Source organism: Vigna unguiculata, chromosome 6 (genome assembly GCF_037176805.1).
Source record: "Vigna unguiculata cultivar grain cowpea cultivar isolate G323 ecotype 2 chromosome 6, ASM3717680v1, whole genome shotgun sequence".
NCBI lineage: Eukaryota > Viridiplantae > Streptophyta > Magnoliopsida > Fabales > Fabaceae > Vigna > Vigna unguiculata.
Window position 1 is genome coordinate 19794700 of NC_140797.1, and position 16482 is coordinate 19811181.

At 33.8% G+C, this 16482-nt stretch overlaps 1 protein-coding gene across 3 annotated transcripts in view; it reads right to left on the bottom strand.

The window, feature by feature from the left end:
* Positions 1-16281, bottom strand: part of LOC114172219 (uncharacterized) — a 29184-nt gene extending 12903 nt beyond the window's left edge. Inside the window, exons 1-4 of one of the 3 annotated variants that reach the window (XM_085674258.1) lie at positions 16025-16281; positions 14972-15202; positions 7669-7737; positions 3783-7431 (exon numbers count right to left, since the gene is read on the bottom strand). In XM_085674258.1, coding sequence (XP_085530384.1) covers positions 4961-7135 — 2175 coding nt within the window. In that variant the 5' untranslated portion in view covers positions 7136-7431; positions 7669-7737; positions 14972-15202; positions 16025-16281 and the 3' untranslated portion in view covers positions 3783-4960. Of the gene's footprint in view, positions 1-3782; positions 7432-7668; positions 7738-14971; positions 15225-16024 lie in introns of those variants that run through there. The other 2 variants (XM_085674259.1, XR_014995511.1) reach the window with 2 other exon arrangements.
* Between the last annotated feature and the right edge of the window lie 201 nt (positions 16282-16482).

Below are 16482 nucleotides of genomic sequence, written 5' to 3' on the forward strand. Positions count from 1 at the left end.
GAGCAAGGGATTCTGTGAAGCAGGACTACGAGCGGGATAGGCTCATAGGTTTGACCAAGAGCGAGGAAGGTTGTGGAAGCACCGAAAGTTCCAAGATTTAGAGTACATGCATGAACTCATAATAGTTATGAGAGTGGAAAAGTGTTTTTTTTTATGTAAGATTATATAATTATGATTTGGTGGGTGGGTTGAATTCATATTCATTTATATCTATGTGCATAGCTCACCCTATCTGTTTGTGTGTGGTGATGATCGGGGAACTTGTTATTAGGGAGCAAATGATGTTTTAGGTGAGCCAGGAGATGCTTAGTGGCAGAGAGTGGGATCAGAGTACAGGGGAATTTTATAAAGATTGTTATTTAATTTCCATGTAATTTTATTACTGATTTCATTGCTTTGGATTTACAAATTGTAAAAGTGAATTATGAGTAATATTACCATTTATAGCGATTTTTAAAGTTTTAAAGTTTTACAATTTTCCGCATTTTTGGGAAATGGATTGATAATAAATGAGGTTTTCATTTCAAATTTGTTATTTTTTAAGTAATATCCTATCGAGACGTTACACAATTCATTGTAAAATTGGCTTACCAAATTATGTTTTGGTTTAATCAGTTAATGGGCTCTTGTTTTGGTTTTATTTCAAGTTGTAATGATGACCCAATTGCAACTTAGTCATTAGCCTTTGGGAGACCAAGAGGATGCTTGGCTGAACTATTTTTGGTGACTTTTGGGTTGCCATAATTTCAATTCGAATCATCCATTAAGTAGTAGGATCATTTATAGTTTTAAGTGGGATGTAATTTCAATTTATGTGTCTTTTGTAATTTCAGTGGTTAAAGCTTCTATATGAGATGAACCATTTTCATCAATGAAAAAGGTTGAGTTTTATTCAGAAAATATTAGAATTTTATCTCTTCTATCTTAATGAGAGTGATTCTCCTAAGTTCTTGAGTGATTCAAGAATCCTTGAGTTTTATCAAAGGTCCTTTTTCCCTTTGTGTGTTTAAACTCCTAGGCTTATCTTCCATTCTTGGAAGTGTGACGTCTATCAATTTCTAATACATCTTCTTATCTATTTCCATTTTCTCGTTTTAAATAATTATACAAATTTCTTGCTTATTAGCATTCCAACCTAGATAGATCCATAAAACGAATCCACCCCTCTGGATTCACATCATTTGGTATTCAGAGCCTAGCTCACTAGATTTGGAATAGAAATGGAAGTTTATTATACGAGGTGTTTAATCAGAGGCAACCCATGTTTAGTTGCATTGGATTACAAAAGCAAGAAAAATGTTGTGAGCCAAAGATTGATGGAAAAACTCGAGTTACGAACAAGCTTTCATCCGAATCAAGCATGAATTAAATTTAGTACAGGGCAACGTGTGAAAGAAGTATTATGTGATATTGCTCCCATGGACTCTTCCCATCCTCTTTTGGTATGCGGATGACTTCGTTTTAAAACACTCGATGTTGATGAACATTACCTTTGTTTGAGTCATGAGGGACATAAAATGAAGTTAAAATTTATGACACCAAGACAAGTTAGTAAGGATCAACATAGGTTGAAGGAGAAAATAGAAAAAGAAGAAATAGAAACTGAAGAAGGGAGGGAAAATGAGGAAAAAGAAAAGGAAGTGGAGGAAACGATGATGGAAAATTTATTTCCCAATGTTTGTTTTTCTACGGTTTGTGATGTCATTTTACAAGATCAAAAGGATAAGCAAGTGAATGAAACACACCAACTTCCATGTTTGAAAAGGAAACTTGTTCACAATGCTTTTATTATGCATTTGGTCTGCTGATGAGAAGCAAATTTTTCAAACACAACGCATGGAATTATTTATTTTTACAAATCGAGGTGGGGTAGTGTTAGCAAGAGAGGTGCTCCATGGATTGCAACCACTGAAAAGGAACAAATATGTATATATTTAAGTTGAACTTGATCCTAAAGGAAGAGAATTAGTTTCAAGTTATGGAAAAATAAAGTCCTTCACAAGATCATAATAAACTTATATTAAAATTAGTAGAAAAATAAAGCCTTAATATTCGGGACGAATCTTCTCGAAGAAGGAGGGTATGATAAACATTTGAATCATAACTCAAATGGAGAAGGACTAATGCACCACTTTGTTGTAGTTACTTTTATTTTTATTTTTTAAAGTTATTAGTTTGTTTAAATATGGTCTAATTCATTGTAAAATTGGCTTATCAAATTACATTTTGGTTTAATCAATTAATGGGCTCTAGTTTAGTTTTATTTCAAGTTGTAATGATAACCCAATTGCAACTTAGTCATCAGCCTTTGGGAGACCAAGAGGATGCTTGGCTGAAGTGTTTTTGGTGACTTTTGGGTTCCCATAATTTTAGTTACAATCAGCCATTAAGTAGTACGATCATTAATAGCTTTAAGTGAGATGTAATTTAAACATATGTGTCTTTTCTAGTTCTAGTGGTGAAAGCTTCTATATGAGTTGAACCATTTTAATAAATGAAACAGGTTGTGTTTCATTCAGAAAACATTAGAGTTTTATCTTTTCTATCTTTGTGAGAGTGATTCTCCTAAGTTCTTACGTGATTCAAGAATCCTTGAGTTTTATCCAAGCTCTTTTTTCCCTTTGTGTGTTTAAATTCTTAGATTGTCTTCCATTCTTGGAAGTGTGACGTCAATCAATTTAAACTACATCTTCTTATCTATTTCCATTTTCTGGTTTTAAATAATTTCTCACATATCTTGCTTATTAGCATTCCAACTTAGATAGATCCATAAAACGAATCCACCCCTTTGGATTCACATCACATTGTATTCAGAGCCAAGCTCACGAGATTTGGAATAGAGTTGGAGGTTTATTATACGAGGTGTTTAATCAAAGGCAACCCATGTTTATTTGGATTCGATTACGGAAGCGACATCAATGTTGTGAGCCAAAGATTGGTGGAGAAACTAAAGTTACCAACAAGCTTTCATCTGAATCAAGCATGGATCAATTTCAATACAAGGCAATGTGTGAAAGAAGTATTATGTAATATTGCTCCAATGCACTCTTTCCATCTTCTTTTGGGGTGGGCATGACTTCGTTTTAAAATACTCAATCTTGATGAACGTTCCCTTTATTTGAGGCATGAGTGATGACAAACAGCAGCCTTGGCCAAATGCAGACAAGAAAAGTGGTCCTCAACTGTTAAGAGGGCCCAAGCTCTTATCTTTTGGGCCAAAATTGTTTAAATATTAGATTAGAATTTAACTTTTGGGCTTTGTATTTTGGGCCCAGTAGAATAGGGTTTTCTTTGGGCCATGTATTGGGCCTTAGAGGAAATTGGGCTTTAAAAGTAATTTTGGACCAAAAAGGGGAATTGGGCCAAATGGGCCAAGAGTAGTGTGTCTACTCTAGAAAAGCCTAGAAGCTTCTCAAACTTGCTCTCCAAGGATGAGAGTTAGCTTCCCATGGCAAGACAAGTGTGACTTGCTTAGGTGGCAAGTCACACCTCCCACATGCTCCTTTTTGGCTCCAAAATTCAACTTTCTAGACTCCTTTTTCCCTCCACTTTTTGGAGACTCCTTGGTCTCATTTTAGCCTATAAATAGAAGGCTTAGGAGATGTATTTTTCAGCTTGAAATTGAGTAATGAATTGCTGCCCAAATTTGTGCACAAATCTCTTTTGAGCTCACCTTAGAGTAAACTCTTCTCTAGTTTACTCTAGTCTTCTTCCTTAGGAGTTGGCCTCACCTCTCTTAAGAATCCTTTCACCTACACCAAACCAAACACCTTAAAGTGAGAGGTTAGCTTCCCTTACCTATTTTTGGTGAATACTTTGAGTGAAAGCGACCTTAGAGAGGAGAAGCAAAATTCCTTAGTTTAACCTAGCGAATTCATCATCCAAACATAGAGAAGTGAGGGACACTTGATTAAACTCAGAACAAAAACATGATTTCGAGTTGAAATCTGAACTTGGACCTCAAAACGAAAATGGAGACTTACCTAGAGGGAAAGAGGCTAAGAGTGGAGGCAGTAGGAGGCTCTATTGTGGTTACTTTCCCAGAATGTGATCATGAACAATGAGACTGTGAGATGGCAGCACAGTTGAGAAAAGAGGTGATGAAGGATTGACCCCATTCAAGGATGAAGGCACATGCTTAAGAAGACTAAGCATGTTTAGAAAGGAAGTTCACTAATCCTTCATCCCTTTCATTTGTGTTTGTTATTTTTGATTCCCAAAGTTGAATCAACTTTAGTTGACCTTTGACTAGGTTTGTCTTGTTGACTATAGTTGACTTGAATTAAGCCAACATGCTAATCTAAGCTTATTTTCTTTGTAGGTTAATTAGGAGTAAGAAAGCAATGCTAGGTGGCGCATGGTGATTGGGGAGCATAAATGATGTGGAGGAGAGAGTAAAGCAAAGGCATAAAGCATAAAGTAAAAGGCATGAAGCAAGTGTACCTATGTACTTTTTGGAGACATATCAGACACATTCTTTGTCTCCTTTTGTGCTAGAACGAAATTAGCCTTGCACACACACCATAGTTAGCTCTTTTGTCTCTCATTTTTTGTAACCTTATTTGACCTAGTTTCTAGAAGCTAGGGTTAGGTTTTTGTAGAGAGATCCTTATGTATCTTTTATTTGCTTAGAGGCCTCTAAGTTCTTCTATATAAGGGGTGCTCCTAGACATGTAAAAGGGTTGAACATTTTGAAGTAAAAACACTCTTGTGTCTCAACCATTTGTGAGAGTTTCCTCCCTTGGGAGTGAATACTTTTTAGCCTTATCTTGCATAGCAAGTGGCGACACACATCCACTCATCTTCAAGGTTGCCATGGCCAGTGGCGAATCTTGACCAACATTGTTGGGGGAGCCCAAATAATACATCCAAAATTTATACATTTCATTATTGTCACTAACACAATAAAAATGAATACATAACTTAGTATAACGATAACTAAAAAAGAAATCACAAATATCTAAAAGATTACCCTTCGTTTCTTCAGATCCCTAAACTCATCAATAATTGAATCAGAACTAAAATTTTCAGCTATTTCTTTTTCAATGTAAATAATCATATTGTCGGCAAGAAATTCATCTTCCATTTTATTCCGCAATCTTGTTTTGATAATCTTCATTGCAGAAAGTGATCTTTCTGTTGTAGCTGTAGAGACAGGAAAAGTTAAAATAAGACGAATTAAACGATCAATCAAGTAGAATGTCCTTGACTTTCCTGTTCTTGCCAAAGATTGACATAATTCAAGCATGGTTGATAAATTCTTCAAATCTGGATGGTTAGGAGCATCAATAATAAAATGTTGAAGTTGAAATGTTAAACTAATCTTCTCTTGCTCACTAAAATCTAAAGGATAATATATGTTCACAAGAGTGCATATATCCTCAATGTTAAAAGCTTTATAAGCATCCTTAGGAACTAAAACATTGCTTAGAGTTAAAAGTTCCATTGTTTGCTCACTAAACCTGTCATTTAATTCTTGCAACTGCTTGTCCACTATAACAAGAAATATATTCATCCTAAAATGATGTTCCATAGTGACATGATCTTTTTGATGTCGAGAACGACCATGACGTGCAACATAAGTAGAATTAAAATCAGGAATATCAATGTCATGTTGTTCACAAAAGAATACCACACCTTTCAATAGATTTTGCCAACCATCCTCCCTCAACTTTTGAATCAAAATTTTAGTTGAACAAACTAATTGCATAGCATTCAATATATCCTGAGATTGTTTCTGTAAAGCTTGACAAAGACCATTAGTTATTCCCATAATCTCTTTCATCATGTGTAAAACTAATATGAACTCACATGAAGACAACATATTCAATGCAGCATCAGCATCACCCCTTTGAGAATAAGTTGATCCATCAACAATAATTTTTTGAAGAACCAGACAAGATGCATTATATAGCTTCATCATACTACAAATGGAATAAAAATGCGAGCTCCAACGAGTATCACCAACTTGTTTTAAAGTGCCAATTTGATTTTTTCCTTTACCAGTTTCAAGTTCACCCATTTCTAACAATTGAGTTATTCCATCTAATTCAATAGCTTGTAACTCATCATGACGTTTACTAGAGGAACACACAACATTTACAAAAAAATCCAAATTTGAAAAAAATTGATGAACTGGAATGACCTCTCTTGAAGCTGCCACCAAAGCAAGTTGTAGTCTATGAGCAAAACAATGCACATAATAAGCATAAGGATTATCATTGAGAAATAATGCTTGCAACTCATTCCATTCTCCCCTCATATTACTAGCACCATCATACCCTTGACCGCGAATATTGGAAACATCAAGATTATGCCTAGAGAGAACGACACTCAATTCTTCTTTTTGAGTGGCGGTTGTTGTATCCTTAACATGCACAATATCAAAAAATTGTTCTTGTATATTACCATCCTTATCTACGAATCTCAAAACAATAGCCATTTGCTCTTTTTTAGATTCATCACGTGCTTCATCAACAATTATGCAAAATTTAGAATCTCCAATTTCTTCTCGAATGTGACTTCTTACTTTTCTAGAGAAAATGTGCAAGATTTCTTTCTGAATATGATGAGAAGTATACTTAGCATTATACGGAGCATTTTCTAACACAACTTGTGCCACTTTATCATTATATGATGCTAGAACTTTAATCATTTCAAGAAAGTTACATCTATTACTTGACTCTGGTGTTTCCTTGTGGCCTCTAAATGCACAAGCTTGAAATGCGAGCCAACGAATTGTGTCAATAGAGGTTTTGAGCCGTAAACGATTCTTGCAGACTTGTTCTAAACTTTGAATATTTATAATGTTATTAATGTGCATAGATTGATTTAACAAGTCTTCACAAGCTTTCATTGCACTGTTATGCAGTGAGCAAGGACTATCTCCAATGTGGTTGAGAAATGCACATCTTTTTCCTGCATTAACCTTTCTCCATGATCTAAAACCTTGTTTAGTAAACACATCTGATCCAAAACGACCATATAGCTTTGAACTAAATAGATAACATGCCAAACAATAAGCTCCATCATTAGCCGGGGAATACTCTAGCCAAGAAGGAAACATTTTAAACCAACTAGATTGAAATCTCCTTGGATGTTTTTCCTTAGAATAAGGATAGTTTTCAAGTTGCATTTGATATGGACCCCATTTTAAATAAGCTCTTCAAATCTCATCTCTTTGACTCATTGGATATTCCCATATTTGAAGACATTTTCCTGGATCACGTTCCAAAGAACTAATATGAAACTCCTCACCTATAATTTTTTGAACTTTAAAAGGGGGCTCTTCTGACTGAACAATTGGAACATCAGTATCATGATTCAGAATATCTAGAAGAGTTGAATTTGTCCTGTTTTCATCTTCACGGGTAGCTTCCCTTTTATCACTTTTAAAAAATGAATCTATTCTTTTATTCTTCATCAATATACCTATTTAAAAAAAATACTAAAAATGATTTATCATAATCTAATAAAAAATTGAGAGACATAAATACCAAAAGAAAATTCGATGATAATCAAACTACACTTAAAATTCAATTATAAAAAACACACAATACAATCATTTTTTCTTCTATGTTGATAAAATAAAAAATTAATATAAATGAGGCTCATTAAATAAATTATTAAACTAATATTTCACTATGAAGTGAGACAAAAGAGAATTACCTTCTTTATTTCTTCGAGGATGGAAGAGAACAGTTGAGAGATGAAAGCAAAAATAATTGATCTTTTTCTCTTCAGAAACAAAAGAAAATAGGTAAGAATGGAAGATGAGAACAATTTGTAAGAAATTCAAGGCATAAACATATAAAAGTGGCTCATTAAATAAATTATTGAATTAATATTTCACTATCAAGTGAGACGAAAGAATTACCTTCTTCTTTTCTTCCTCGAGGATGGAAGAGAATAAAGGAGAAATAAGAAAAAAAAGAATAGATCTTTTTCTTTTCAGAAACAAAAGAAAACAAATGAGAATGAAATATGAGAACAATTTATGAAAAACATAATCTATAATGAAAAAAAATAATAAAAAATATCTTGATAAATCTTTTTAATCTTTATTTTTATTTTATTTGATTTTATATTTTATTATTTATTAGTATTAATTATTATGTTATAAAAGAAATAAAATATTTGATTTAATATTTATAACAAAATAAAATCAAAAAACCTAATATCTATAATAAAAAAATCAAAATATCTAACGTAAAAAAAAAATTACAAAATTTTTGGGGGTGCCAAGGCACCCCCTGCACTCATAATACTCCGCCACTGGCCATGGCTTCTAGCCTAGCCTTGTAGTGGCGTGCTTCTCACATTTTTTTACCATTTCTTTCCTTTCTATTTTATGTTTTCTTCTTCCTTTAATTGTTCTTGGTTTTCTATGGTTTATGTGCTTTCCATTTCCTTTTTGTTTGAATCAATCCATCATCTTCTTCTCTTGAGCTTTGTGAAAGGAACCTTAACATCTAGATAGCATGTTATCTTAATGTCCAGTGGGGATTTCACTTAGCTTTCTTAATCAACTCACACCATATTCAATAATCTTAAAAAGCAATAACATAATCCTTCATCATTTGGTATCTAGAGCTTCGGTTGTCCTTGAATATGGTGTTTTCATGTTCTAACCTTGTCCTGTGTAGCTATCTTTGAATGGTCCACATAAAAACAAAGCTAGCAGCAACGTGTGCGTTTTTGAAAAAAATACTGCAGCTAGCTCAGCAGTCCAAAAGTAACGTTCTTTATATCAAAAGAAAGCTCTGTGAGTCTAGTTTCCAACAGAAAAAGAATTAACGCATTTCGACTTCTGTGGAGAGAGTTATGATCCAATGAGTGAGCAAAGGTCAGAGCTACCGAGAATACGAAAAACAACGTTTTCAGGTTATGCTGTGGCAATTTTGGCTTCGGTTTTGTGACTCTTTTGCTCCTAAATGTGGTTGGATAACATGTATTTTGATGCTTAGTCTTTGAGCCTCAGATCCATGAGTTTAAATGCATGATAGCTACATGTTTATGTCTTTGTGTATGTCATGTTGAGTCTTTAAATGTGTCTAACTTTTGCTTGAGTCATATGTCATATGTTAACTTGAAGTTTTCTTATTCTTGTTTTTCCAAGTATTTGAATCTTGCTTTCACTTTATGTCTTTCTTGATGTATGCTCCATGAAATTGATTTTGGCCTAAAACTTGAGGAACTAAGTGTCCAAGCCACCTAAAACTCTTTCTTACCATTTTATGAAACTAGTTGTGAAAGAAGAATTTTGCATCAATTTTTGCCTAAAAACCGAGAGCAACCTTGCTCCTTGGTGAACTAAAAGTATGTTTTTCATAAGGTGTTATGCTACTAGTTTTCATACTTGAGAATTGGGTGATATTGGCTAATTAGTTCCATGCTTTAACTTGGTTATGATCTTTCTTGATGCATGCATGATTTAAGACTTGAAGATGCTTGTCAAGTGCTTTCCATAGAGTCCTTAAAATGTGCTTTTCTTGTTTTAGTCTTGTTAAAAGTTTTGTCTCAAACTTTTCTTCTTTAGAGTTTAACTTTCCTTGTTTTTGTGCTTTTCTTGCTTGTCACTAGGTGTTCTTTGTTTTGTCTTAGTAGTTTTCTTTTCTTGAAACTCTTGGGATGTTGTGGCCAAATAACTTGTATTGCATTTGAAAGGTTTTAACAAGTTTTTAAAAGTGTTTGCTTCACTCCTTTGGTGGATTTTGCGTGCTAGCCTTGCCTTGTTACTTTGGGAGAGTGATCTAAACACTTGGGTTACATTTTGGGTTGGATTTGGTCTCAGTTTTCATGTTGTCTAACCTATAATCCATTTATTTTTGTCTCGGATTTGAGTGTTTGTGTTGTAGGAATCATGGCAAGTTCATCAAATGCACCTATACCAAAAAAAAAAAACAATACATTGATGAGATTGCTTCGGGATTTGGAGTTGTCTAGGAAGGACTCCTTTGAACAATTGAGAAAAGAAAAGGAGCAAAGTGACCTAAGAATCCAATAGCACATTCAAAGGCTTGAAGCTAAAGAGCAAGAAAGAGAGGCTAGGAAAAGATGGCATTTTAGGCGCAAGCCATCACAAGAGAAGCAAACTCCAAAGATTCCTAAGTTCTATGGTGGAAGTGATCCCAAAATCTTCTTTGATTGGGAAGCTAAATTTGATCATATTTTCAATGAAAATTATGTAAAGGATCAAACACAAGTTGATCTAGTACTTTTAGGATTTTTGGAGTATGCCAATACTTGGTGGCATAAAGTTTGTAAGAATTATGACCAAGGGCCACCCGCGGCTTCTTGGATGGACATTAAAACTCTTATGCGCACTAGATTTGTTCCTCCCTCCTATAGGAAGGAACTTCTTTTGAGTGAGTACTTTAAAGAATTAAAGTCTCAAATGCGTAGGGTTGAAATAAAAGAAACTAACAAAGAGAAAATAAAAAGATTTTTGAATGGTCTTAGGAGAGACATACAAGACCAAGTAGAGTTGTATGTGTTGGTATCGCGCAGCGGAATGTTTGAGCGTGCAGACAAAATCAAGAGGGGGGTGAATTGGTTTTTAAATAATAAAATTAATACTTTAAAATTTTTCCAAAATTTATCAATTAGATCAATAAATAATTTCTTTATAACACAATAATAGATGAAATAAAGAGATAGAGAAGAAGATTGAACACAAGTATTTATACTGGTTCGGATCAAAAGACCCTACGTCCAGTTGTTAATCTCTTAAAAACGAGATTAACTAAATCACTAACAAGTAACAGATTTACAATCAAATATTTAGAGTGTAAGGAAAGAAAACACCTCTCTTGAATCACACAAGAGATTAACACCTTTCTCTGAATCACACAGAGAACCTTGACCTTAGCTTTCCTAGCAACAGCAGCAGCACTCAATCTCCTAGAACACCTCTCAGGAAAAGTTATCGCTCTACCCACACTAGGTTTTTCAAAGCTTCAATTGAGAACACTTCAGAGAACTCTCTTGCAGTCACAGCACTAGTACTCTAGCTTCTCAAAAAGGTAATTGAGAAGTAACACTGAGGTTCCTTAAATAGGGGTTCCAGAAATTAGGTCAAAAAGCTGAACAGTCACGCCCAACAGACCAGGATAATCGATTATCACTAGTGATAATCGATTATTCCAGTGTGGTTTATGGAAAACAAATTTTTGAGCAGATAATCGATTATCACAAGTAATAATCGATTATTCCAGTGCTTTCTTGAAAAAATTTGTTCAGCTCAGGATAATCGATTATTCCAAGTGATAATCGATTATCATTTTGATATTTCGAGAAATACTAGAATTTTCTTGTACAATACTGCTTCTAACTTAATCTAATTACATTTTACAAGATAGCTTTAAACATAATAACATGTAGTCTTCATATTGTCTTCCAGATGGCTTTCAGGCTTCTTTTATCATCATCAAAATCTTGCTTCAGCATTTAGACTTGTATTGCTTTTGCCAACAATCTCCCCCTTTTTGATAATGATCAAAACAATATGTTTAAAGTATCTGCAATCAAAATATCTTACAAGGAGATTTTTTAGTAGCACTGTTTGGTTTAAATGTTTAAACTTTTTCTCCCCCTGTTTTGATCATATGAAAAAGGTTTCAATAAAGAAGCTCCCCCTCAATTTGGCATAGGTAAAGAATAACAAGACAAATATACTTATATTAAAAAATAAAACTGGAAAACATATTACAATTGCAAACAATGAGACTATGATGTAGACTTTTAAAAGTCTTGACTCATGTCATCATCGTCCTCACATTTATCAAATTTATGTTCTAAGTTAGAGATCCTAGAATCTAATCCTCTAATTAAGCCAGTGACTTCTTCATGTCTGTGAGTGGAGAGAAGAAAGAATTCTTCAAGCCTCTGATTGAGATTTAAATTGTGATCCTCTAAAGAAGAGGATGAGCCACCAACACCACTGGATGATCCAATATGTGTGTCAACAGGAGGAATAGGAGCAGTGGGAGGATTTTCTTCTTCTTCATTGTCCGAAGAAGGCATATCATCCTTGTGAATGTAGGTATTCCCAAAAGGAATAAATTTAATCTGCTTCAAGGAGTTTTCTGCAATTTTGTTTGCGGCAGTTGTCTTATGAGACTGTTCATCAAAGACATTTACCCCTTTATACTCACAAATACGAGAGATGAGCAAGGAATACGGAAGAGGATATTGAGGCAATCGTTTGGCTTTTAGCATTGTGTCAAGAATGATGCTTGGCCAATAGATGGGGATGTGGTTGAGCATGGCATATATTATCATAAGATCGGCTTCACTGCACTGTGCGTGATTTGTACCACGTGGACATAAAATCCAAACAATGAGATAGTGAAGTAGACGCTCATCGATTTTGAGAGGTCCAGCTAGTAATTGACGGCCAATTTCTTGATCTAGGCGTCGCATAAAGGATCTATATGCAAAAATTCTGTTGAACCCTTCTATGCCAGCCCTGAGAATGGGAGATGTGCCATCATGAATGGGAAATTGTGCAACATTTTCCCAAATATCATCATCTAAAATGATGTCGATACCTTTCACTTTTGTGAACCCAACTCCATCTCTGAATTTGTAGTTGAAATAAAAAGCTCGAACCAAATCTGGATAGTAAGTGCCTTGCATCTCTGTGAAGAATTTCACACCTTGTTCAGCCAGAAAGTTTTGAATGGTGAAATGGCGATTTATAAACCATTGAGACTGGATGAATTTTGGAGTGATGAGGGGTTTGTCTTTCCATAGTGTGATGAATTCAGAACGTCTTTCTTCATCCGAAATCCATCGTTCAATGGAGGTTGTTCTTGGTGCAGTTGAGGGATGAGAGGCACGAGATGCAGTCCTTCTACGTGTAGGAATTTTTCTACGAGAGGATTCAGCCATGGTTTAGGTAAAAGAGAGGGAAGCCTTTGAGAGTTTTGTGAGAGAATGAGAAAAGGAGAGGGTCTTGAGTGTTGATGGAGAGAAAAGAGTGTTCTGGTGACAAAAATCGCTAATATTTATAGAGAGAAGACTCCAACGGCCATATACACGCGATTTGATGAAAATCTAGCCGTTGCAACGGCTAGTTTTTGAATTTTGTTGGTCCAACGACGTGTAATAATCGATTATTCTAAGATGATAATCGATTATTGGTTCATAAACTGGGCAAAATATGAAGTCTGACGAGCTGATAATCGATTATCCTAAGTGATAATCGATTATTCCAGTGAGTTTTGATTTTTGGCTCAAAATTAAGGATAATCGATGATGGCCCTAAATAATCGATTATTACAAAATGTTTTTGAATTTTTAGGAAGAGATTTTAAGGATAATCGATTATGACCCAAAATAATCGATTATTCCAGTATGTTTTGGGATTTTTTAAGAGAGTCTGATAATCGATTATTGACACTTGTAATCGATTATTTACGCTATTTTTCGAATTTTTTAAGGATTGTGAGTTTTTAGCATTTTAAGAGATCTCTAATATGCCTAAGTCTCTTCTTAGTTCATAAAATCTATCTTTAGCTAAAGGTTTTGTAAAGATATCAGCTAATTGATGCTTTGTATCTACATATTCTATCTCACAATTTCCTTTATTAATGTGATCTCTTAGGAAATGATGTCTTATTTCAATATGCTTTGTCCTACACTACAACAAATTTCCAAATTTGCGAGGGAAAAATCCCTAGCTAATCCCTCGCAAAACAATTTAGCGAAGGATTAGCTAGGAAATAGCGATGACATTGAATCGTAGCTAAATTAGAGGTAGCTAATTAGCGAGGAAACTACTCCGTAGTTAATCCCTAGCTAATCCTTAGCTAATCCCTAGCAAAATGTTTGTAGCAAACCCTTAACTAATCCCTAGCAAACTAGTTGTAGCAAATCCCTAGCTAATCCCTAGCAAAGTGGTTGTAGCAAATCCCTCACTAATCCCTACCAAAATATTTGTAGCAAATCCTTAGCTAATCCCTAGCAAAGTGGTTGTAGCAAATTCCTCACCGATCCTTAGCAAAAAATTTGTAGCAAATTCCTAGTTAATCCCTAGCAAAATATTTGTAGCAAATCCCTAACTAATCCCTAGCAAAAATGTTTGCAGCAAAAGCCTCACTAATCCCTAGCGAAATATTTATAACAAATCTCTCGCTAATCCCTAGCAAAATGGTAGCAAATTTCCTTGATTGAACTTTTCCACACACATAATTCATAATATCTTCTTTTAGCTTTACTCCTTGACTGGAATATTAGATGCTACTGTATTTGTATGTCCAAATGTTATATTACAATTCCAATTTGATTTACACAGTGAATATATATATATATATATATATATATATATATATATATATATATATATATATATATATATATATATATATATATATATTTAAAACCAACCTGTGGAGTGGAAGGCCGAAGAAGATGCTTAATTCGGGAGTTTTTATTTATTTCCCTGTGTAGGGAATAAGCTCAAAATAAAATTTCCGCTTATTGGTGGGATTTGAATAAAGAATAATTCATTTCTAAATTATATAAATGATCTTTATACTTTTATCTTGTGTTTTTTATTTCATTTATCTTTTATCTTTTACAAGGTTCAAATATTTTGCTTTCTTAAAGTGATTCGCAAGTTGACATTTAAAATTAATTATTTATCTCATACTTCATTTTTCTTCACCACTCACTTTCTTTTTCCTTCGAATTTCAATTGCACTATTTCTCTCCCTTTTCTACCATATCACATAAATACAGTATCATATGCAGAGTCGAATCTATATAGCCAGGGCTTATAACTATAATTCTTGAATCAAATATGGTGGCAATATAGATTTTTTAATGATCAGATGTTTGGAGAAAAATTGACAGATAACAGAAGACAAATCATTACATTGCATATCAGAAAATTAGTTCCTAAAAGTTCATACACATCAAGACAAACGATTTTAGCTTGATGGTAAACAAAAACAGTTTTTATCACCTGATAATGTTGAACCATCTCACATGATACGTTAAAGAAGTTGAGCAATAGATTCTCCACTTTGAGGATACACCATTGGTAATTTCCATGATATTCTAAGCTTCTCACAAGCATTCACCAATACATACAAGCTTGGCGTCTTTCTCTAATCGGAAATTAAATAAGGAGTACTAACAAGGTGATCGCCATTCAACACCTCCCCAAGAGCTTCGGTCTTTTCTTTCTCCTTGCCTGGCATTTAAATGTATTCATTCTTCCGATTGAACATTAAGAAACCATAAAAGTACACAGAAAATACATTAAAAAAAGCTAGATATAATATAAATTTGTCCAGATGGTTGAATTCAACAACTACATATTCCCCTTCATAATATAAATAACTATCATAATACAAATATATATACTCACACATATTGCAAAACTCTATTCTAGTATATAAGTCTTGGTATTTCCCCATTGAGATTATTCAGTACCAGGTCTCTAGAACAGAACAAAGTTTCAAAATCTCCATAGACATTAAATTCATCCTCTATACGAAAAAGAGAAAATGAAAAAGTAACTTACAGAATCTTTAAGTTAGGAACATGAGAGAGAGTTGAAGGAATTGGTCCAATGAACTGATTATTTTTCAAGATTTTGAGAGCAGATTTAAAAAAAAAAAAAAAAAGAGGGAAAAAAAATACTTGTCATAACCATAACATAACCTATGCAAATAAAACCCTCAATGAAAGGGGAACGCTCACAATAATTCTTGTATTTCAAAACACTACAATTCAAAGCGAAAAATCCTCCAATTACACACTCATAAAAACTGCAACATGACAATATCCAATAGACTATCACTAATTCCTATGGCCTAATCACTTTCAAAAAATCACAATTCCTTTTGGTTTTCTTTCCAAACTTAAACAATAGCAAGGACACTGTTCTTACAACGACAATAGCAGTTAAAGCCTTTAATTTAATCACATTCATTTCACACGTCGCAAATCAACAATAAAACTAACATTTGAAATGAAAATAACATTTGAAATGAAAATGAAAAAGAAATACCTAGAGTTGAGTGTGTTGCGGTGGAGAAAGAGAAAGAGAAAAAAAAGGAAAGGATAGTGTGAATTCGAACGGAGAGGAGTAGAGGTAAATCTGACGGCGGAGGATGGAAGAGATTAGCGATGGCGTCGACAACGGCCACCGAGAACCGTTACGTTGTTGACGAGAGGTGTCGGAAAAAATAAATAGTGCTAAGAGAAAAAAAATAGAAAAAAAAAGAAAGAAGAAGATTAGGATTTGGGATTTAGAAGAGAATGAGCGTTTTTAAATGGTTGTTCTGCTCTGGGAGTGTTATTAATAATCTAAATAGTCCTATTTCAATATCAGATTAATTATTTTGTTTATTAAGTTTTTAATTAAGTTTGACTTTTAGAAACAGAGTAATGTAGTCTTTTTAATTTCAAATCGACGAAAACGTCATTAAAACTAATATTTTATAATTAAATTCAAAATTTTTTTTT